Source organism: Lissotriton vulgaris, chromosome 7 (assembly GCF_964263255.1).
Source record: "Lissotriton vulgaris chromosome 7, aLisVul1.2, whole genome shotgun sequence".
Lineage (NCBI taxonomy): Eukaryota > Metazoa > Chordata > Amphibia > Caudata > Salamandridae > Lissotriton > Lissotriton vulgaris.
The window spans coordinates 1,740,742,334-1,740,767,292 of record NC_141695.1 but is presented as its reverse complement, the minus strand read 5'-3'; the positions used below and the strand labels follow the sequence as shown (position 1 = coordinate 1,740,767,292).

The 24,959-nt window shown below is 44.9% G+C and overlaps 1 protein-coding gene across 1 annotated transcript in view; it reads right to left on the bottom strand.

Annotated features, from left to right (window-relative positions):
• Positions 1 to 355: 355 nt before the first annotated feature.
• The window catches only part of LOC147706540 (claudin-10-like), a 49,996-nt gene continuing 25,392 nt past the window's right edge, over positions 356 to 24,959 (bottom strand). Inside the window, exons 2-5 of the mRNA XM_086929094.1 lie at positions 13,211 to 13,372; positions 11,042 to 11,123; positions 6,450 to 6,557; positions 356 to 3,343 (exon numbers count right to left, since the gene is read on the bottom strand). Of these exons, the coding sequence (XP_086785220.1) occupies positions 3,211 to 3,343; positions 6,450 to 6,557; positions 11,042 to 11,123; positions 13,211 to 13,372 (485 nt within the window). The 3' untranslated portion in view covers positions 356 to 3,210. The remainder of the gene's footprint in view (positions 3,344 to 6,449; positions 6,558 to 11,041; positions 11,124 to 13,210; positions 13,373 to 24,959) is intronic.

Sequence of the window (24,959 nt, the reverse complement as noted above, 5' to 3'; positions counted from 1 at the left end):
TCAGAAACCTTAAGGTCCACACAACTCTAAATAGGGCAGGCGGACTGAGAACTTGAAGGACAGGGTCCTCGATCGCACTTGTGCCAGAGTACGCCATCTGCCGAACTCTACATCACGTTCCTATATTACCTCTTGTTGCTGGTGCGTTCACTCATCACTACTTAAGCGTTGATCCCAAACAATTGCTGATCCTGGTACAAGACCCTAGAAGATACCTCCTGAAGGCTGGAGACATTTGCTATGCTTGGTTCGTAGATTGAAGAGCTATTTCCAGGTTACAAAGACATCACAAACCAAGCTTAAACACCAGAGCAGTCTTTCAAATCTAAGAAATCTTAAAAACTCAGATAAGAAAAAGCAGAACTTTAATTTATTTTAAACACATCGTTGAATTTGTACAATGCGAAGCAGTGGTATGACTCAGATTAAATATGTTTTCAATCCAGGGATTGGTCAGCAGACTAATCACTTAGAGTGGATTTCTCTCACAAGCCACAGCACAGCTGATATAGTTTTTGGGTTACTCATAGCTTGCATGCTCATACAAGGTACAGCAGAGATTTCAATCAGGTTACAAAGCTTTCACATGCTAAGATCTCAGACAACAGAGCTATCCCTTGGGTTACTCAGGTTTAAGAGTCTAACCTTTAGCCATCACACGTATCCCTCGTGTTGCATGTCTCTCAAAGGCTGCATCGTTGACATTGGAGCACTTAGGTTATCTTCCTCTTACATATTCAGACAAGAATCAGCAATGCTTCCCCTCAGTTGACAGAATCTTCACATCCCCAGGTCTCAGACAGCAGAGCTAACCCTTGGGTTACCTAGAAGAGTCTATCCTTTAGACTTCAGACCTACCTATTAAAAGTAGAGCTCTCAAGTTATCTTCCTCTGAACTACTTCAACAAGAGTCAGCAGAGCTTCCCCTCAGTTTATAGAAATTTCACATCCTCAGATCTCAAACAGCAGAGATATCCCTTGGGTTACTCAGATTTAAGAGCCGAACCTTCAGTCATTAGATCTTACCATTATCAGTAGAGCCCTCGGGTTACCATCATCTTAGATACTCAGACAAAAATCAGCAGAACCTCCCCTCAGTTTATAGAATTTTCACAGCCTGAGGTTACAGACACCAGAGCTATCCCTCAGGTTGCACAGCTCCCAGAGGCAGGATCACTGACAGCAGCGCTCTCAGGTTACATTTTGTACATGCCTGAGGTGAGTAAAACTCTGGCTGGCTCAACCGTGGTTGGAGATAAACAAAGAAAAAAAGAAATTCTTACTGTAGGGAAGTCTCGATCCCTTTGGTCTCCATTTTAGCAAATCTTTTTTGGGTAATTTGGTAATTTTCCTCCCCTAATACCAGTGTGAAAGATCTTGAAATTAAATTGGATAAATCCTTACTATGGCAAATCATGTCTCAGAGGTGGCATCACCCAGTACTTATTGGTTGTAAAAACTAAACCCATTAATGCCCTTTTTTCCATCAACAAGTGTAAAAATGTTGTTGCATCAATCATTGGACTGAGACTATAATACTGTAATCCCCTCTATTTAGGAATTTCCAAACCTCTTATGTCTAGACTTAAAAAAATTCGTAAATCATCAGCGAGACTCGTTATTCCTGACATTTGTTTGACATCGATTAACCCTCCTCTTGAGCCCTTCACCGGCTACTGATTGAAACCCATATTTCTTTTAAGATTCTCTGCCTGGTCCACAAATGCATTTTTGGAGAAGCTCCTGGTTTCTTTAAACGTAAAAAGTAGCTTTTATAAGCCACCTCAAACTTTTTGAGTCTCTCAAGTTCGGCTCCTCAATCAACTACCTTGTAAGCCTCCAACACTACACTTTAAAGTCTTTTTACTCTGGCCTCACGCCTCTGTAATATTATTCCTCGTGATTTCAGATGTATCTTTTCACATTTCTTGGAAAAAAATCAACGACCTTGTTTAACAGATACCACTTTTAGTGTCACTGCTTATCACTTGGTAATGGTGTAAAGAGGCCTTTTTGGTGATAGACGCCCTTCATAAATTTCTAATAACCATAAGAAGAGGATGTAGCCTTACGGCTAGAGCGGTTGACGTCAAAGCTGGGAACGACACTCAACATCCTGTGATTCTGGGCAAACCACTTAATCTCCCTGTGCCTAACAAAAATGAATGTGTCCTTGTGTAACGAAACTGGTGCTATGTAAAGCGCTCTGATACCCAATGTCTTTGGGTCTAGTTCGCACTATATAAAACTCTAAAAAAAAGAGTAAAAACAGCCAATTCCAGAAATTCCACATCTTAAGGCGTCAGATAGCAGAGCTATCCCTCAGGGTTTCCAATTGGTTTTTCACCAGGGATATGTCCTGAGAAAGACAGTGGTGCTACTCTAGTTTTTAGAAAGGAAAGAGTACAGAGCCATATTTCATGGAGGTGTTGAGAAAGAGATTGCTCCTTGTGGAAAACACAAAAACAAAAATGTTAAAAAAGACTGCACTCCAGTATGAATTTCAGTAAGTATTGTGGACAGTGAGAAAGCAAAGGAATCTATGACCTGCAAAGATTTCCATGAATTACCAAGTCGCTTTTTGTGAATCCCAGAGAATTATGAAATGTATGCACAATTTAGCCACAAGTTTACAAGCATAAATGGTTGATTATTTTTTCAAGGACGCTTTGTGAATCAAAACCCCAGAAAATAGGGAAGGGATGAGAGGAATGAAACAGAAGAATTCCACGTGAGGAAGAAGCCACCGAGAGGTGGAGCAAAGATAACAAGTCAGTAGAGGTAGCAGGTGAGGCAGAGAACAGGGGGTGTAAACAAGAAGTTTTGAAGAGAAGAAATTAGGTGGAGAGAGGCTTAAAACATAATGGGTGTAGATGATGTAAATAGAGCGGAGCGGTGCCGTAAGAAAGAAAAGTACTAAGAGAAGAATGGAACGAAAAGATAAGGAACCTAAGAGGAGAATTAAAGGGAAAGAGAAAAGAGAAGTTGTGTGAGAGAGGTGAGAGAAGTGTAAAACAGAAGGGGCAAAAGAGTTAGAAGTGATGTTAAGGGAGAGACAAGAGGTGATGGTGGTAGCGCCCAATGGCATCGGAAGGGTTTGGTGATTCCAGCTTTTCTCAGAAAATGATGACCACCTCCCGTCTGTTGGCTTCACCATCATCGTGTCTCTGGCCTGTCCATGGGTACAGTCTCTGTGGCCAGCTGTGATAGTCACACATAGGCGTTCTTGTCGAAGTTCTTTGGCGGGCCCCTGTCTGAGTGTCGATCGGCTCGTCCAAGTCCACCCTGCGCCTTCGTCCGAGAAGACATCACTGAAGCTGCTCCATTGTAGGAATAACCCATTCTGTAGGCAAAACAGTAGATACCTGTAAGTTACAGTTGTTGTGGCTATAAAAGCAAAAGTCTATATTAACCCCTTCCATGCTGATGACGGCCCCCGACCGTCATGCATTATGGTGCTCATGTGCTGATGACGGCTGGGGCCGTCATGAACCCGCCCACACAATAAAAGTGCCGCACAGGTGCAGAATCGCGGCCGAGCCCAAGGGGTTAATGGGTCCTAAGGCATTTTCATCCCTTGTTTATGTATTGGTTTTACCACTGATTTCTACAACCCTCATTGATATATGAATACACCGTGAGGTTTCTTCTACCAGGCAGTGCTTCATTGATCTATAGAAGTCTTGCTTCCCGGGTAGAATGTGCATATGAAATAAATCAATGGACAATAAAGTAGAAGCAATGTAAGTGGCTAGTAGTAGTCATAGAAATCTGTTATGGAAAGGACTGCATGCATTACATTTAACAAACGTGTCTTTGTCCCTTGTTTACATATATTCAGAAGTCCTACCATAATTTTGCCTCTTGTTGATATAGACAAACTCTGATTTGCCTTTGATCATTGTGTATATATTGTTAAACCATTAGATATATTTGATTGCAATTGGTATATAAAGAATTGTGGAGTTGGCTTCGTGCCTTGTTAATATAAGGATACGCCTTGTTGATGAAGCAGTGAACTCTGGGATGTCTTTGGACGGGTTGATATATTAATAACCATGGTGACATATTCAACCCTTCTTCAAATATCAGTCAGTCCTGGGAAGTCTTTGATCCTTGCTGTTGTATCAATATCCCCAAGATGACATTGACCCTCAAAGATACACAGATACATCCTGACTTGTGTTTGAGTCTTTTTAATATATACAAATAATTCCTGGTTATCCACAACCCTTGCTGGTGTATGATCAGGTTAGAAGACGTCTGCAACCCTTGCTGGTATAGCATCAGGTAAGAAGATGTCTTCAACCCTTGCTGGTGTATGATCAGGTTAGAATATGTCTTCAGCCCTTGCTGGTATAGCATCAGGTTAGAAGATGTCTTCAACCCTTGCTGGTGTATGATCAGGTTAGAAGATGTCTGCAACCCTTGCTGGTATAGCATCAGGTTAGAAGATGTCTTCAACCCTTGCTGGTGTATGATCAGGTTAGAAGATGTCTTCAGCCCTTGCTGGTATAGCATCAGGTTAGAAGATGTCTTCAACCCTTGCTGGTGTATGATCAGGTTAGAAGATGTCTTCAACCCTTGCTGATACAGCATCAGGTTAGAAGATGTCTGCAACCCTTGCTGGTATAGCATCAGGTTAGAAGATGTCTTCAACCCTTGCTGGTGTATGATCAGGTTAGAAGATGTCTTCAGCCCTTGCTGGTATAGTATCAGGTTAGAAGATGTCTGCAACCCTTGCTGGTATAGCATCAGGTTAGAAGATGTCTTCAACCCTTGCTGATACAGCATCAGGTTAGAAGATGTCTGCAGCCCTTGCTGGTATAGCATCAGGTTAGAAGATGTCTTCAGCCCTTGCTGGTGTATGATCAGGTTAGAAGATGTCTGCAACCCTTGCTGGTATAGCATCAGGTTAGAAGATGTCTTCAACCCTTGCTGGTGTATGATCAGGTTAGAAGATGTCTTCAGCCCTTGTTGGTATAGCATCAGGTTAGAAGATGTCTTCAACCCTTGCTGGTGTATGATCAGGTTAGAAGATATCTGCAACCCTTGCTGGTATAGCATCAGGTTAGAAGATGTCTTCAGCCCTTGCTGGTGTATGATCAGGTTAGAAGATGTCTTCAACCCTTGCTGGTGTAGCATCAGGTTAGAAGATGTCTTCAGCCCTTGCTGGTGTATGATCAGGTTAGAAGATGTCTGCAACCCTTGCTGGTGTAGCATCAGGTTAGAAGATGTCTGCAACCCTTGCTGGTATAGCATCAGGTTAGAAGATGTCTGCAACCCTTGCTGGTATAGCATCAGGTTAGAGGATGTCTGCAACCCTTGCTGGTATAGCATCAGGTTAGAAGATGTCTGCATCCCTTGCTGGTGTAGCATCAGGTTAGAAGATGTCTGCAACCCTTGCTGGTGTAGCATCAGGTTAGAAGATGTCTGCAACCCTTGCTGGTGTAGCATCAGGTTAGAAGATGTCTGCAACCCTTGCTGGTATAGCATCAGGTTAGAAGATGTTTTCAGCCCTTGTTGAATTAGTCTTAAGTCTTGGGATGTCTTTGCTCAAATATGTACCAGAACAGTGAATTTAGCTGCCCTCTCTATCCTGTTTCAGGATCCATAGTAAAGAGCGGATATACCTGTCTATCAGCCCACCTGCACCCCCATCCTCTGAACTCTGTATATCCAATATTTTAACTGTATACTTGCCCATCTCTTTCATACATCCATATGCCCATAAATACATCAATGCATTTATTCACACACTCGTTTGTTCACCTATTATTTCATCCCTTCATCTACTTATCCATCCTACCAATCTCTCAGAATACTCTGTTTATATTCAATTTCTTCATTGCACTGTTAACTCCATCGCTGCTAAAGGAATTCTCCTCCTGTGCTGTCCCTCATTGAAATGGTTGTGGTTGTGACGGAACCATTCCATCATCAGCACAGCCCAACCGTGACTGATGACGGAATGGTTCTGTCACAAGCATCGAAGGGGTTAAACAAATATGCCTCCCACCCTTAAAAGCAGACACCCGCCAGACTCCCACCCATAAAGCCCATCGAGCCGGAAGGAGGCTGAGCAACCACAAGGCCATCCACCCAAAGATAAGGCAACTCAACCAACAAGGTGCCTAACAATAAAGCTACCCAGTCAATAGGAAAACCAACCAATACCTTTACAATCAATATGTTGCCTACTAATAAAACAACATGTAGTTGGCGCTGGGACACCCCATGGTGGGTAGCTGTTGCGCCTTACAAATTCAATTACAAATACAAATACAAATACAAAAGTTGTAGATAGTCACAGCTCAACAAATAAACCACATCTGCTCAGCACCACATGACATTGATTTCCCAAGAAGGCTTCAATATCAGATTGCAGGAAGCGAGGCGTGCCGCATCAGTGGCCAGAGCAGTGAAATGGCCGCAGTGACTTTCTTTACCTTGGGACTGTGGCTTCTTGAACCATCGAGAAGCAGAACATGGCACCACCGATGATACACAAGGAGGCCCCTGCCCAACCAATGAACAGAGCCGCTCCCAGCTCATACCTGCAGGAAAAGAGCTGATGTTAGCAATGAACCATATACCACAATCTGGAGAAAAATAATCCCTAGAATTGTTAGTAAGTCAGTTTTGTGATGCTTTTGTTAAAATAGAACACTTTAAATCGGAATATTTTCCAATCTAAAAAACTGTTTGAATAGTAGAAGATCGCATCCATTTATAAACATCTCAAACAAATTAGTCATGCATTATTCTACATAAAATCACAATTATTGCACCAATATGTGCAGTGTAATACAATATAAAAGGAAAAGCAGGCCCCTTGGTTTATCTTACTATAAAAACAGTTCATAATCACAGTTTTTCCCATCACATGCTTCAAAATATTTGGCCAGCAATAAGAAAACAACTAGACGTTTTTCCTGTCAATAAAACCCATGTTAAGATTTTTGTTTGCACAATGGCATTTTTTTAAATTTTACCTCGGTCCTAAAAAGCATCTAGATCTAAAGAAAACTGTGCATATAATAATAAAAATTACTGATATTAAAAGTCCTCCCACTCAATAATCATGCACACCTCTAACTGGTCGCAGAAAATACCTGTGGGCCATATTATCAAGAAAGGGCGATACATTATCACCGCTTTTATCGGCAGGAAACTGCCGCTAAAGCGGTGATAATGGGCTTGATAATACGCCGTAGAGAATTCCCATAGAAGGTCAGGTTCTAGTGTTAACCCGGGCTTCTATGGGAATTCTCTACGGCGTATTATCAAGCCCATTATCGCCACTTTAGCAGCAGTTTCCTGACAATAAAAGGGGCGATAATGTATCGCCTTTCTTGATAATATGGCCCTTTGTTCCTTGTCCATGTCAATATTTTATCTCAGCAAATCTGAAAGCTGAATAGTGGCCTGATTATAGTACATTTGCACTCTATTAAGCATCTTTCTTTGTATACTTAGGTCTTTACTTGAATAAACAATTGCAAACAAGTTGTCAGTTTAATTCCAGGTGAGTTGATGTGTGTCTATTATGAATCTGCAGATCCATTCTCCCTAAGTTGAGGCAGTGCTGGGACTTTCCAATAATATGATAAATAAAAGTGCGAGAGGCCTGGCCTGGCTGCCTTTGGGTAGACCATGTTTGCTTGTGGGCACAAACTCCATGTGTTGCGTGAACTGGGCTGCTCAGGTCTTCACTTGTTCACAGCAGGTTGGGGACTGTGGATAGTTTGCAAATTACTGGCAGAAAGTAGGCCCAACTCCGTTCTACTCCTGAATGCAGAATGAGGAATACTAATCCCAGTGCTGTTCATCACACTTTAACTCTGCTTTTTCTAACCTAAGCAGTACAGTTGGTTGTGTTGCCCAAAACTGAGGGGCATATTACCAAGGGCCTTATCGCCGCTTTAGCGGGATTTTTTCCCGCTAAAGCGGCGATAATTTTATCGCCCTATTACCTAGCTGTCGCTAACACCAGTTAGCGACAGCTAGTAGGAGATAGCGATCATCTTGGGGCCCGCTTTGCATGTCAGCGATATTTATCGCTAATGACATGCAAAGTTGGCGTGCCAAGATGTTAGCGAATGTAAACAGTCGCTAACATCGCTATCTCCTATTACCTACTTTTGGAAATATTCGCGCTAAGCTGACTTTTCAGCGATATTCATGCATTTCGGCCGAGTTTTATCGCTTTTGAGATAAACCTTGATAATAGCAAGGTTTATCTGCGATAAAAATCGGCGGAGCTCGGCGATAATAATATTGCCGCTAAGCCAACATAGTGATAATTATCGCTAGTTGTTGGTAATATGCCCCTGAGTGCTTTATAGTAATTTCACAATGTTGTCGTGTGTACCCTAGTAAGACGTATAGCCGGGTTTTTGTCGAATAATTGTTAAAATTCGGTCCAAGCAGTTTGAATCGAGCGGGCCCAGTGCTCTCCCAATTGGCTGTACTCATAGTTACCATCCCAAATATTTACAGTACTCGACTTCTTCCAGGGGCTCCTTGGTGAAGGTCCAAGCATCCTCTGAGCTTCCTCTTCCAGAAGTGACAACCTTGGTCTCATCATGGTTACTATGAGCTTGTCATATGCCACACAATCATTTACTTGTTTAAAATTTGCAAATCACAAGGCAATGCCAAGAACATAAGCTTCATTCAGAAGAGTGTGTTAACAGGTTGTTGCGGGATAAATATCTTCTGACAAAAATACTGTGTCCTAAACATCATGTACACAAATATTGGTGTATTGCACGCTCAATGCAGCAACGTTTTTGTAAACAGTATTCAGGACACAATGTCTATGTCGTACAATATTGTTGCTGTTGGGAAGCTGATATACACCCATACAGCAGACCTAAATTTAATTAGAACATTGGAATGTTGGGAGCTCCATTGAAAACGATGGAGTGCTCTGGGCTTATAATGGCTGGTATAAGCCCGGAGCTCCAACATTCCAATGTTTGTTTGTTCACAGCTCTGGCTGTGAACAAAGGCTTCAGGGAGCCTGAGGGGATTCCAATCACCTCGCGCTCCCTGAAGCTTTTGTTTTATTTGTTAGAGCATTCTGCCCTCTAGTGGCAGAATGTTCTAATAGCTTTATAGCCCTTCGTAGCTGGGCTATACTGGCTATTAAATTCCCGCTCTCTCGTTAAAGGCCCTCGCCTTCGGCTCAGGCCTTTAAAGCTGTAGTAGGCCTTTAATAGCTGGTATAGCCCGCGGCGGGATATAAGGCTATATTGCATCTTCCACTGTGGTTTATGAAAGATCACAGTATCATATGTGGATTGAAGGATGTTGTTATTTGTTAGTGACGCTGTTTGGGAGACAATACACATGAGTCATTAACCCACAATTTTTCTGCTGTGTTTGATACAACTAGACCAAAGTAGGTTGGTGCATGTAAGCAGCCTTCTTCAGTCAGTCATGAGTGTGTGGTTAGAGGCGGCAGACCCGAGAGCAGAGGACGGCCCGGGACCAGGGTTCGATTCCCGGCGCGGCAGGTTTCTGGACCAGGGTCAGCGGACTCGATAATTCTCTCGCCTCGGTGCCCACTCTGATCAGCGATCACACTCGGCAACTCTGGGCATTAGCTCGCCTCATCTTCACTAACGGCCCACCAGACCGCCGGGGATGCCTGGTCTCACCCTGGAGATACCCATTAAGGGACCATCTCTCAGGGAAGCCAGGAAGGGTTTCGCAGCGGTCGAAGCGCCTTGGGACCCTCCGGGTAAGTAGTGCGCTATATAAATGCCTATACATACATACATACATACAACAATATTCACACCTGTTCCTTGCAGACGGTTGATCTTCCCTCACCAAATAAATGATCTCTTTTGATACAAGATTCTTGATCTAGCAGTTCTTCTGGACTTATGCAAGAGACTAACCCAGGGTATTAAAAAGTAGAATGTAGGGTGCAAGGTGGAAAAACTGGTGGCAACTCTCGTGCAATTTCTATCTAGAGCGTGGAAAATTAAAACAGGTGAGCACTGAAGGATTCTATCTTTCAGCCTTATCAGTTCTTCTGCACTGGCGGCTCCTCCGTTAAGGCGGAGGAGCGTCGCCCCATTGATTTGCAGCAGTGAAATATAGGAAAAATAAAATTATAATAACTTGATGTTCTTATTTTACTTTTCCCTGCTGCAGCTTTGAGGGGCGGGGCTGCTCTGCTCACAGAGCAGGGGGAGGAGTGATGGCCACACTAAGTGATCATGGCTGCTTTGCTGGAAATAATGTGAAATTAACATGAAGCAGCCCAAAGCACTACTTTGCATTACTAAGCGCTAAGGGGGCGTCCCATAGGTGGTGCATGAGCATACCCATGCATCCACCCAAGGATTCTGATGCTAAACCATATTCACCCAAAAAAAGTAGATAGGGTTTAGAGTCAGAAAGTAGAGCACCCTTCAACCAGGTGCTATGAAGGAGAGATTTTCAACTTCGCATGTGTGGTGCACTGTGCAGCGCACATACAAAGTGGGAAAATGTTTAAAATGAGTCTAAGCATAGAATATTGTACTGGAAGGGGATCTTTCCAGCACAAAATCTATGCTTGACCTACAGAGACATATATGGAGCAAAGGCGTCACCATGGTGCACAGCAGCTAATTTCAGTGTGCTGGCGCTAGCGAGAGGGGAGGAGAGTGCCATATTTCTGTAAATATGGTGCTCTCCTGCTCTCTCCTACTCACGCAGCGCTGCATTCGCGGCTGCTGCACTGCTCTGCGTGAGAAATTCATAAACCTGGCCCCTTGTGGGTCTGTGAGTCAAGATCTTGGTTAAGCTGGACCCAAGTGGCCTGTGAGTAAAGATCAGACAGAAAACAAGCAAGCAGGCCAATAGCCCTTACTGGTCATTAAATCTGATGAGTGTAAAAAGTCAGACTTTCACAAGAGAGAAGCACAAGACCCCTTGGTCTGCTGGCAACCTCACATGGTGCCGGCTTCGCCCTCTCCGGCAGGGTACAGGTTCAGGTGGAGGAACACAACAAAGGACACGTACAGGTGAGACTTACTTCTGCTCGAGGACGGTGGGGTCGAAGAACTGCGAGGTGATCCTGTGAGCGTACAGCGAGACTCCAGACATGGCGCACAATCCTGCAAGGGAGAACATGGACAGGGCTGTGACATCTCAGATGGATCCAAGTTCTTTATGGCACTTTTTTATGCTGTCACTTGGAGGGGGTTCTTTGCACAACTGAATCCTTGATGATCTATGAGCAGGGAATGGCATGGCAATGGGTAACCAGGACCTTTGTCCATAAGGTTGTTGCTTCTAGAAGGCCAATAGGACTGGGGCAGAGTCAGCCATATGAATGGCTATGCCATGGCCATATTCTCCATTAAGAGAGAGCAGTCCCATGTCTCAGACAACTACGTACATATATTAAGGGTATTACACAATTATGGTCTGGTATGCCTGTTTGGGATTCTTATGTGTGGTGCAGCTGACATTCTCAAGGAGTGGGCAGGTTCCAAGATGGGCTGATGCCACCCCACCTCTACACATGGTGAGGGAGAATGAAAGACAGCCTTTACTGTGACTGTAGGAAATCAAAAACATTCCCAATTATGTGGACTTGGCTTGAAATCCAGAAGTAGAGCGGTCCCTGGGTAAACATGTGTATACCTTCAACGTCTTCAAAATACTGCAGTGTGTGCAGTGGGTGAAGGGCCTGGGTGATGAGTTAAAAAAAGGAATTGTATATGTCTGCTATTAAAACTATGGACACGTTTCCAGCATGGGTCAGATATAGATTCACCTCTATTAGAAATGAGCAAATATTACTTTCAAAAAGCTAGAATTGCAAAATCCCCATTTATCAATCTCTGCTGCAATAGGATGTCCACATAAACTTTATGAGCCACTCTGCTCATTCCTGGACATCAAAACGTGTGCAAGAAGATCTAGAGAGCAACACTCATTGTGAATGGGTGCCCAGTCGCCAATCAGAATGGCTCAAATACAGCAGACAGTTCTAATTGGGCCAAGGGTGCTGAATCAGTTTATGGTAAACACTAGGTTGTTTCACCCATTATGGTTGGTTGCTTTTCACTCAATCAGAATCACCACAAGTTCATGATGTTCTGATTGGCTGCAGTTAATTAGAATGGATGGGTTACAATAGGCCTTTCAAGACTGCATGGAGTTCAAGGAAGAGACAGCCCATGCCGTGCAGAAACAGGTTTTGGCACTCCCATTGCAGTGCCTTTCTAATATGTACCACTGTGAGACTACCAAAGGACCCTGTTTAACCACAAGAACCCCAGGTAAGACCTAGGGAACGGAACTAGAGGCATGGGGCACTAGCAGCAGGCAGCCTCCAATTAATAATCTTTAACACAAAAAGAGCCGCTCCCAGTATGGTGACCTAAGTGCTACAGTGTTATCTCGTGAGTGCAGGCATCTCACATAAAGTAAAAGACTGGTCTCACACACCACCTGGTGTCATGCTTTGTCATTGACCAGTCCTCGCCCTTTAAAAACTTGGTTTGATAGAGGACGGGCATACACCTGAAGACAGGGATGCACTTCTAAAGCTAAGTAGGGGCCCTTGCAAAAAAAGTGAAGTTTAAAAGGCCATTACAGATGTCAAACTCATTTTAATGTAACTTGTATCTGTCTGGTGATTAAAATAAATGGTTGTTATGTTGGGGATTCTTTTGTCCCCACACCGTCATGTGAGTGGTCGACATGTTTCTGCCTTTTGGCCCAGTAGGGTCCATGGCATTCATCAGGACCTATAATAAACAATCGGGCTCCATCCTTACCGTGCTATGATGGGAGGATTCCACTGAGTGGGGTGATCAATATCACACTCCAAGGGTGTGCGGCTGAAATATTCAAGCCCTATCAAATGGTACCTACAAACCCCATAGGAGGGTGAGGAAAGAAGACCCCTTTGGTCAAGCGCGTTTGAAGGAAAGTCTCCCGCCTCTGCACCTACGTCCGAGTACCTAGCCTCCACACTAGTACCAACAAAGTACCACCTGCCAGACCACGAGGAACTCATAATGTGGCAAGCAGCCGGTGGTCGAGTTTGGTGGTATGGGAGCCGGGCGTTGGCATGGCATCCAGCTCCCACACCTCCAAACTCATAATCAGCCCCTTAATGAGGGCTTATGAGAGTCCTACAGCACTGCACCAAGAAAGTCCTCTTACCAACCCCCTGGGTTGTACTCACCACAGAATATGAACACCACACCAGAAAAGCAGGTTGTCTTCCCCTTTATGGCATCGGAGCCACCGATCTTTGTGCACTTCATCCCGACGAGGGCGAAAACACACCCGAAGAACCCCAGGCAGACAGCTGCGATCATCAGCCCGCGGCATACCTGGATGTACCCTGAGAGGAGAGGGACACGAGCAATGTGAGAAAGGTGTATCAGCCATCGACCCATGCCCCTTGAGTCTTCCTAAGCTTGGTGCACATATGTCCAGACTCTTAAACCTGATTCCGTGCAGTACCCACTCCAAACTAGCCTAAGAATCAGAGGTTTCGCTTCTGCAGATTTATTAAATACGGACTGGTGACAGTCCACTGCCCTATCCTTATGTCTCTCGAATCACAGAAATTTGGTCTTGAATTGAGTATCTCTGCATGCTGTCAATCATGACTGCCGGAACAATAGCTGTGCATACTGATTGCAAAGAGTAAACAAGCTTCGGCAATGCCAGTAGCGCTGGCTTATAACTGAAAGTGCCCCATCATTCACTCACTCAGCCATCCACCATAAAACACAAAGTCAACAATAATATGCAGACAAATTGATGTGCTAAAAGCAGAAGAACTGCCACCGCCTAAATAAGGCAGGCATATATGATTAGAATAAAAAGTAAGTAAAACATTTAACATTACAAGTGCAAGCTATTTTGGAATAGTATTACGCAAAGTATATCATGGTTTTACATTTACAACAGTGACCTGCAGGATGCGGTACACTGCAGATTAAATGAATTGCAAACAGGAGGCCTGGAAGCAAAAATAAATAAAGAGAAAATAAACAAAAGGGGGGTCGATAAAAGAAGAAAATGGAAAACTAAAGGACTGATCCACACACCTTGGCACCTAAGTACAAACATTTTTAGGAGGAGGTACACATGAGATCAGGCAAAATGCTGTCACTCACAGAGCCGGGGAACATCCGTTATGACGCGGTGTTTACAACGCACTACCATTACAACGCTGGTTTTACAACGCAAGTTGTTACCACGACTTGCGCAGGAGGGCGCTCTAGGCAAAGGAATAGTAGATTTACTTTTCCAACACCTTCCCTACTGTACGTAGGCTGGTTTTGGAATAGTAAATCTTACTATTCCTAAGTCCAGCACCCTACAGCGCAAGTCGTGGTAATGACTTGCATTGTAAAACCAGCGCTGTAATGGTAGTGCGGTGTAAACACTGCGTTGTATTGACATACAACCCACAGGGCCATGGAACCAAAGGCAGACGCAAGCTTACCTATTGGCCCACGGTATATGCTGTCATGAGTGAAAACAGAATGTGAATGACACTCAAGCAGGCAATGGATGAGGAGGGTTTTGTGGAAAATTAGAAAAATTGATGTACATAAGCGACGTTCATTTCCCTTTTCCCACTCCTCTCCCTGTAAGCACCATGAATACCATAAAATATTGACCGCATCACTCCGCCAGTAAAAGCCCGTACCCATATGTACATAACAGCCATTCTAGGCACCCTGGCCTTTTTTCCCGCTCATTAGAATCACCGGCTTCCCTTCTGCGCGTATTTGAACCCCCCCTCTCTCACATGCATAGACCATGAAACCCTCTCCCTCTGCGCGACCCTGCCCTGAAAGGCAACCCTTCTGCTTGACCCACGCAAACCCCCCATTTCCTCTTGAAGAGGCATCCTTTGCCTCAGCTGACATAGCCCTCCCCAGCTGCACCTGACTGCCCCCGCTCTCTCATGTACGGGTCATAAGATCTCTCTCTGTGCGACTCTGTCCCTGTGCACACCCTGGCTTCCCCCCTCCCCTTCTCCCTCACACGGGCAAGTCATAAACCTTCTTCTTCTGCAAGACCCTGTCCTTGGGAGTCACGGCCGCGCCTGACCAGCACCTCCTTTCCTTTCATGAATAACCCCTCTGTTAGTAAACCCTCCCTCCGCGATTGACTGTCCACACATGTCTGAGGTCATCGCCTAAACCAGGAGATACTGTTTACTGCTTATTGTATGGAGTCACTCCTCTTCAAAGGACCCACTATTGATCCTGGCCACCCCACCCCCTGGGCTACGATCAGGCGCACACATCCTAAAAATTAGCGGAACACTCAGCTGCGTGATTACCCTCCCCTCTTATCAGCAGGTCAAGGGTCCCTATTGTGAACATATGTGGGGTAGGATTGACACGAGGATTATGGGGATGTCTTTTCCTTGTTTCACAATATCGTGATTGTAATGCCAAGTATTTTGTAAGGTATAAAAGACGATGTCTCAGCTCACTTGTTAGAGCACCTCCCGATGACACCTTGTTTCGTGTCGGAAATGACAGGCTCTCCTCATGAGTAATAAATCCTGTTCTTGTGATTCCTGCTCCCAGCGCCCGTCTCTTTATTTGGTAACTATTCAGAATGGGAACTAAGAGGCGCACAGCGCCAGCAGCCTGGGCATCGATGGTAATATGGGCTCCTGTTCCACAATTGGCGTCCCAACGCGGGGTCCATCAGTGACATAAGGTCCAGTAAGAGAGATCCAGACGATGAGGTGAACATCTAAATGATCGGAGTATACCTGCCTTGAGAGGGCCCTCGTCCGGCTGCCGATTGAATGAACTTCACCGATTCTGAACGGACCTCTCTCGAGTGACCTACTGTCCTGACTGGAATCCCACAGGACTGCTGCGGTAAAATCATGGAGTAAGAGAACGATCGGGCGCTGGAATGAGGAAGGCGAAGAACTGCCCACACGGTCCGGTCCGGGTAAGGTCGCGTAAATGCGACAAATTGTGAAATGATTGTTTGATTTGGATAATACTAGTATTACTCTTTTGTTGGTACCTCTGGAGATTCCCCGTCTGCAAACGGAGAAACAACAGGCTCTCCCTTTGCAAGCAGTGAAGGATAGGTAACGCAGACTTTTGTCCCCGTTGTAATCCGTCGTGCCTATCTTCCTCCCCCACTGTTTCCCGAACTGTTGTTCGTGGATTATTGTCTGGAGATTCTCTGTCTACAAACAGGGAAGAACAAGGTCTCTCTTTGTAGGTAGCGAAAAGGTAGGTAACGCAAACCTTTAACACGTCGTACCTACTTATTCTCCCCACTGATTGTTTGATTGACCGTACATTAAGTGTTCGGTATTGGTTCTTTTGAGGTATTCACCGCCTGCAAACAACGGAGAATAGAAATATTCTGTCTAGTCTTTGCCCGCCGTGATAAGATAGGTAGTGCAGACTTTTGTCCCCGTTGTAATCCGTCATGCCTATCTTCTCCCCACTGATTGGTAGCCTGTTTAGCCCGGACCGCTTATTAGAGATGAACCATCCAGCTCCACTGGAGGGCACACCTAATAAGGACATGTTCATTAAGTGTGGACTAGTCGCTATAGCTTATAATAGGTTATGGCATAAAAATACAAGAAAAAGAGTTGAGCGAAATCAGTAGGCCACTGATGAGTTATCAACTTCGCTAAAAATAAAACAAGAAACGTTAGAAATAACCCGCAATAAGAAACATAAAAATGGCGAGGGAAGACAAGCTTGACACCAAGGCAGCCACGAGGTAGCTAGGCTCCATTGCCTATTCCTGCTCCAAACATGTCTGCCTCATTGCCCGCCACGCCCAAATAACGGTCACATGAATTAGGAACAAACCAATAGGTACCTACCCCCATTCCGGAAGCTCCCGAAGTGCAACAGGTCCGCGGTTACGCCCATCCGGAAGGCGAGGCCTCGATGCGTGCAGGGCTCGGCTGGCCGCAGTCGGAGGGGGAGGCTGTAGGGTGGACGGCCCGAGGAATCGTGGAGGTCTCTCCCTTTCCCCTCTTCTGCTGCCCTGCAGGCCACAGGGGGGGGGGGAGATGTCTTGCCTCAGCCACCGACCCCCCCCCCCCCATCTTCAATAGCTGGCACGGCCAATACCGAAGCGCTGGAGCCGAAGAACGGCGCGGGGTCGCTGGAACGGGGAGGCGGCGCGAACGACCCTCCCCCACCTCCCTCCAGGTGGAGGCTTCCAGCGACACCCCAACGCTCTTGCTTAAAGAGGGTCCACATCGAAAAGCGGTCTTTCGCCCGGGACGGGCACACGCCCCATGCCTTCTCTCCTCAACTTTGAAGATTCTATGAGAGCCGGGGGCCCCCCCCCCCCCCGACCCCTCCGCATGGGCGCCCCCGTCCCCCTCACTGGGAGTCGCGACATCGGCGCACTCCTGCCGGCGCCAGCCTCAGTTTGGAAATGACTAAAATCCTGCAAAGATACATTTGTTCAGTTCCGGTGGAACACCAGAATGACCCGGTAGGAAAAGATTGTTGCCTCCCTCCCCACTTTTTGACTGATGATTCATATTGTTAGTCTGCCACCCCATTACGAAAACTTTTTGAACTGCCAAAAGAGGTTCTGGTCCAACCACGAGTCATTGGAGACATTCTGACTATACTGGAACCTGCCTGACCTCGCCCAAAATGGCGCCGATACACGAAACGAAACTTTCAAACTCCCTGTTCACCCGGATTGCTCAAATCTTGATGCTCCGAGATATGTATGCACTTTTTGGACAATGAAAGTCGATAAGATGGATAGTGATTATGTGCTTAGAGAAGAAAGCAATGTAAGACAGATATTGATCATGTGTTGGGACAATGAACTGATTTAGGGTGGGTACTAATTATGATTGGGAGCAATGAATTGGTGTAATGTAGGCACTGAGTGAGCATTTGGATAATGAATTAATGAATTAATTGAAAAACTGAATTCTTGACATGCATCATGCTTGCCCTGTAGGAAAGTTCGATACGATTTTATTGCACTGCTGCACTTTATGCAATGAACGGCCACCAACTTCGTTCCTCTTATGTACAGTTCCAGTCTGCTCCGTGGCCGGTCCACTGGGTTGTAGGCCCGTATTTGTACATCAACACTTTTTATTAAAGGTATTTTGAAAAAGAAAGTATAATTGTAGCGGTTGCATTAATGAGTTTTGAATGTATTACTACTGTGAGCGAAGAATAAGTATGATTAAGGCTGAAGGTTAAAAAGGGCCCGATATTTAGCAGCTCCATTATGTGTCACAGGCAGCCGGAAAAGTGTTTTAGACGCCCTTAAACGACACCACAGAAATGCCACCTGACCGCCACCCTTGCACGCAACCTAAAGGGGTCGCGACCAAGTGACTCATGTAGATACGCAGATCGTCAATGATTATCTATCTGACACTACTGGTCCCACTGGGCTTAAACGCCGAGATGGTAGAGAAATGCACTACATTGAGATAGGTCGAGTATGTGGTAAGTAAAAACATTTTCGGACTACTGCATGCTGATGTGGTTTGAATGCTGCCCCCACCCCCTTCTTTCTCCTCCCTTCTGCAGGTCGCGTCGGAACGACGACTGAAGTATGGAAGAGCGATGATCAAACAACCGACGAAAAGGGAAGGAGGGAATATGAGCATAGCCCTTATGTTGATGAGTTTTTAAAAAAGACGTAGACTTAAACATGACTGTTCCTCCTTAGAATGTAGCGACTGGGAGGATGGACTGACATAGAAACTTGACGGGTACTGTATGACGAAAATTGACTCAAAATAGCATGTTAAATAATGTAACTAGACGTTTGACTAGATAGGGAAAGGACAAAGAAGAGTGCCGGGGTAAGGATTACCAAGGCACCACCCGTCTGGGAAGTTAGGAATGTTGCTGATGTTCAAAATGTACCGCCTCCTTCTCACACTCTTATAGATATAACCAAGCTGTCCGACTGTTCTCCCGATCCATACCCGCCGTTGCCTCAGCCTGGAGAACTTCCCACCAAAGGAAGAAACTGAAAAATGGTTTAAGATCCAACCGTGGGTAAATAGCCCCACCAGGTTAATTTCTGACCGGCTGACCGAGGCGTAAGTATTGGCAATTGAGAACGTTCGCAAAGATAGCAAGCGAGAGGGAAAAGGAGGGAAAGGTAAAAAGAGCTAAGCACGTAGGTAAATAGGATATTAAAGATACGCAGGATGTAAAGATAGATCTTTCTGGCCAATATTAGTTTTATGTTTTGTCGTGAATGTCTTATATATCTAATACATGTACTGTCTTCCTTCGTCTGAGTTTGTGTGTGTGTACTGTAGGGATTTATGTCCTCCCTCTGTTTGCGCCTCTCCGTTACCTGACCCCCTGCTGTTCTGTGTTGTGAGCGCACTAAATGACCTATTTTCGTACACGTCTCTCTCTCTCTCTCTCTCTCCCCCCCCTTATCTATCTCTCTCTCTCTCTCTCTCTCCCTCTCTCTCTCTCTCTCTCTACATGTCATACGTGTACCGAATGGCTCGTTTAGATTGCGGACGACTCTCACTCTCTATGAGAGTCTCCCTATTTCCTCTTCCTTTTTGTGGTAAAATTGTGCCCCACCGGCACCAGTCTGATTGGATACTTATTGAACGCGAAGGTGTTCAGCGAAATTGACCGAAACTAAAATGATCGTATCTCGCCATATTACTACCTCTCCTTTCTGCAAAATGAATGAACTCGAATTGGCTGAGAAGGAAAGGACAGGTAAGACGACTAAAGTCCCCCAATCTGGCCTTTTACAGGGGAACTGTATGTCAATGGCACCTTATTTTTTAGTTCATCAGAGACGAACGCCAACGTCAAGCTTGACCCCCAATGCCCAGATTGCCCCACCCCTTTGCACCCAAGCGCGAATGCCCGAAGCATCCCCGCCCCACTTGATTGACCCCAGCTGCTGTCCCGGATATAAACATGATGACCATGAGTAACTGTCGTCCCTCGAGAAAAACCTGTTTTACCCTGACTCTCGATGATAGCGCCCCCGCCCTGTTTGAAAAGGTTAGCCAGCCTTGAAGGGAAATGTTAGACTGTTAAGGCTCAGGTTAGAAAGACGAGTCTCCCTGGAGGTTCCGAAATGTTGAGTTTGATGAAATGCACAGTTGATAAGAGTCTGACTTTTCTCCATATGTGACATGAATAGACGATGAATAAAACTTGGCATGAACTCAGTAGGAATGCTGACATATGCACTGCTTGGTAATGAACCTCTGACTGTGACCGATGAGCGTATCTCCCAAGTGCGTAGGATTGAGGGAAGAATTCACATGCATAAATGTCTTCTCCTGACCAGTTCTCTAAAGCTTGTTTTGTACCTATTCAAAGATTTACGATCACCGGAGGAGAAGGGTCGGACGTGACGTACAGCCTGGCTACAGATCTTGAGACACATATGACCTCGACCAAAGGTGGAGCTGCAGAGCAACAAGATACGGGACGAGACAACAAATCCAAACGTGGAAAATGAAACTTGACGGGCTGCCCTGAAGCCCTCAGTCTGCTAACCCACGTGTGCCTGAAGCCTCCATCCCCCTTTTCAAGCCCGATTGATGGGCCTGCCTGCTTGTTATCCTTTGCTCCCTTGGTCCCATTGGTGTGTCCCAGGAAATCTGACCCCACTCCGCCCTCTCTCCTATCGACTATTTGAACAACACACCCTCTTTTCCATGTAACTTCTTGCCAAAAGGAAGAACAGCATTCAGGTGGGAATAGGGTGTTGCCACGGAAATATAGGTGCCGAGCATAAGGCGCCACTAAAGGGATTGGTTAGGGAACAGGACTGTGGTCTAACAGCAGAGGACAGACCGCACCTTGCAACGCGAAAGGTTAAATACGAGCTGGACCTATAGCTCCACCGCCGGTGCTCAACAGCGCCAACTGAAGGACACGGACTAGAGCCTACCAGTGATGGCTCACTGCTAAAAAGACACTGTGACGAAGAGATCTTGCGTATTGAACTGAATTCCGCCCTCAACTACTTGGTCAAAATGTTCATTGGTCACATTTTTAAGTCAGAAACATTTATGCTGTGTAGTGCGTTTGAATGTTAGGAACTCGACAAATGCAATTTCCTATGTGCTGCATTCTGCCCATCACATCAACTGTCCATGATTATATGCCAAATGTTAGTATTGACAAATGCTAATTCTTCAACCGCGCCTGTTTATATGTACCCCCATCAATTACAAAAATGAACTCTGTTATGTAAAAAGGGGCGACTGTGGAAAATTAGAAAAATTGATGTACATAAGCGACGTTCATTTCCCTTTTCCCACTCCTCTCCGTGTAAGCACCATGAATACCATAAAATATTGACCGCATCACTCCGCCAGTAAAAGCCCATACCCATATGTACATAACAGCCATTCTAGGCACCCTGGCCTTTTTTCCCGCTCATTAGAATCACCGGCTTCCCTTCTGCGCGTATTTGAACCCCCCCTCTCTCACATGCATAGACCATGAAACCCTCTCCCTCTGCGCGACCCTGCCCTGAAAGGCAACCCTTCTGCTTGACCCACGCAAACCCCCCATTTCCTCTTGAAGAGGCATCCTTTGCCTCAGCTGACATAGCCCTCCCCAGCTGCACCTGACTGCCCCCGCTCTCTCATGTACGGGTCATAAGATCTCTCTCTGTGCGACTCTGTCCCTGTGCACACCCTGGCTTCCCCCCTCCCCTTCTCCCTCACACGGGCAAGTCATAAACCTTCTTCTTCTGCAAGACCCTGTCCTTGGGAGTCACGGCCGCGCCTGACCAGCACCTCCTTTCCTTTCATGAATAACCCCTCTGTTAGTAAACCCTCCCTCCGCGATTGACTGTCCACACATGTCTGAGGTCATCGCCTAAACCAGGAGATACTGTTTACTGCTTATTGTATGGAGTCACTCCTCTTCAAAGGACCCACTATTGATCCTGGCCACCCCACCCCCTGGGCTACGATCAGGCGCACACATCCTAAAAATTGGCGGAACACTCAGCTGCGTGATTACCCTCCCCTCTTATCAGCAGGTCAAGGGTCCCTATTGTGAACATATGTGGGGTAGGATTGACACGAGGATTATGGGAATGTCTTTTCCTTGTTTCACAATATCGTGATTGTAATGCCAAGTATTTTGTAAGGAATAAAAGACGATGTCTCAGCTCACTTGTTAGAGCACCTCCCGATGACACCTTGTTTCGTGTCGGAAATGACAGGCTCTCCTCATGAGTAATAAATCCTGTTCTTGTGATTCCTGCTCCCAGCGCCCGTCTCTTTATTTGGTAACTATTCAGAATGGGAACTAAGAGGCGCACAGCGCCAGCAGCCTGGGCATCGATGGTAATATGGGCTCCTGTTCCACAGTTTACTCAAATACCCCCGAGATTGCCTAAATATATGTGTATTTCTTTATAAATGTCTTTAACTCCAAGCACCTGATTGACAGCTAAAGCTATCAGGCTCAATCTAAAAAGTACTTTAACGCACACACAACAAAATACTTGTCATGGCATTCTAAATATTGGCAAAATTACAGTTGACAAATACAATACAGTCACTCCTAAGAGGGACTATCAAGGATGATCCCATTGTACATTTTCTAACCCCAGTTTGTCAGAGGAGGCAGGAACACCAAAACCCTTCCTTACAGGCTTTGCAACACTACTAACAGTCCACCCGAAAAAGATAAATTGGCTTTAACATGTATATTTAACAATAAATCTCAGTTCTATTGCCTTCAGTGTAGCATTTCATAATAATCACGTGCAATCAATGACATTTAATATAACTTGTGTCCAATTAAACAACAAGGCATTTAAACTGGATCATTGGCTTGCCATCATAACCATTTCAGGCCGGCAGCATTTTGCATACCTCATGCAAGACAAGCCCTCTTTTTCAGCAATCAAATCCTGCAGCTAGGTAGATCAACGTGTGGCCAGAGACTAAGAGACATATTTACAAGGAAAGGACAGAGCGCAGAGCTGTGCCAAATTTTGCAGCGCCGCGCTATGCCATATCCAAAATGCAGGGATGTCCCATATTTACAGCAATACAGCGTACCCCTTGTTTCCCTAGCGACATCCTAAAAATAGCTGCTTCGTGCCAGCACAGACACCCTTGCGCCATACTGCAAGGGTGCTTGCAGCACACATAGAAAAACCAGAATGTCGTTAATTATTCTTTATGTGCAGGAAGGTGAAAGGTGGCACATAAACAATCAATAATGGAGATTTATTACTTCTATGTGTGCTGCAGCAGCATACACAGAAGTAGCAAATTGGCACTATTTAATGATTGTTCATGTGCACGAAGGAACACCTTCCTGCACATAAACAATAGTTAATGGCATTCTGCTCTTTCTATGTGTGCTGCAAAATGCAACACACATAGTAAAAGCAAAAACAAGGAGAAATAAAAATATTTGTCCCTGTCTCAGATTTACACCTCCTTGTATATCTGGAGTAGCGTCAAAAAAGCAATGGGCGTGGTGGTGGAACGCCCACAGCAACACGCATTGCACGTCCCTTTCACGCAGATACCTATGTGGAAGGGTACCATATTTACAAAGCGGCATTAAGTGGCTTAACGCCACTTTGTAAATAAGGTGCAGGGCATTGCACCACTGCAACATTAAAAAAAAGGGAAGTTCCGGTGGCGCAATCCCCTTGTAAATAAGACCCTAAGCCTCAGTTCTGTTGCCTTTTCTGTTGGTCACATAAGGTGAGGCGACAACTGCACTTTCAAGCCAGACCTAACATGGGAAGGGGGAGGTTTTCAAACCAATCTACCCAGCTGCAGATGTTCACCCGAGCTAATGACTTCCGGTGAGTGGCCTGATTTAATTTATAGGGCTAATTAGTAAACTAATTCTCCAGGGATTCCAATGTGCGATGTGCAGCAGTTAACTAAATGTAGGAAGATGCTAGACACAAATTAATTCTTTCACTGAACAAATATTAAACAGTGATAAGAAAATTCAACAAAGAAGCCCTTAGAATAATATACCAAAGCATAACTTAGTGAACAAAATCACACATAATACATCTTAAAATAAATAGATAACATCCCCAAAAAATGTAAGAAATAAAACCCAGCAAAGGATAACACATTATATCACAGCAGAAGAAAACACCTCATAGCATGTACCAGCATAACAAAACAAAGCACAACAAAACAGACCAAATCATAACGTGACAAACACCCCACAACATAGCAGAATAGCACAGAAAACACATAGACAAAACACAAAATAACACAAATCATAGCAAAATAAAACATAAAACAAACACATAAATAAATACACGATATAAAAGGGCAATATTCCAGTTCAGCAAAATAGAACAAAGCAGAAGACATAACAAAACTCCTCTTAACATAAAACAGCACCATACAACAATCTAACTAAACCATAACATAATAAAACACAGCAGGAATAAGCAAACCCAGCAATAAATGAAAGCATAAAATAACAACGGCTACATAGCATAGCACATCATAATATGACAAAAAGCAAGCAATGTGGCACAACCGAACAAAATGTATCCCAAGCTATAAACGAAACCGTCACAACATAACGCAGCTCAACACAAGAAAGTAAAATACCCAGAACAACCGATGTGCTGGGGCAAGCAGGTTTAGTTAGGGGTGGGCAGAATTTGCGTGGTCGCACTACGCAAAGCTCCATGAAACAGTAAAAAATCTCTGCAAGCACGCAAAAGTTCCGCAAACACAGGGAATAGAATCGGTTGGGGATCTGTTTGAGACTTCAGCCCTAACATTGAATCTGTAATGAAGGGTTGAGGACCACCGCAGAGTCGTTTCTTGATTACTAAAATACACCCCGCAATGTCATCGACCTGCCCCTGCTGTCACGTGGAAAGCCGGCCTTTATGCATATGGTTTGGAGGAGCCCAATGAAATAGAATATAAAATATAACAAAAAAAC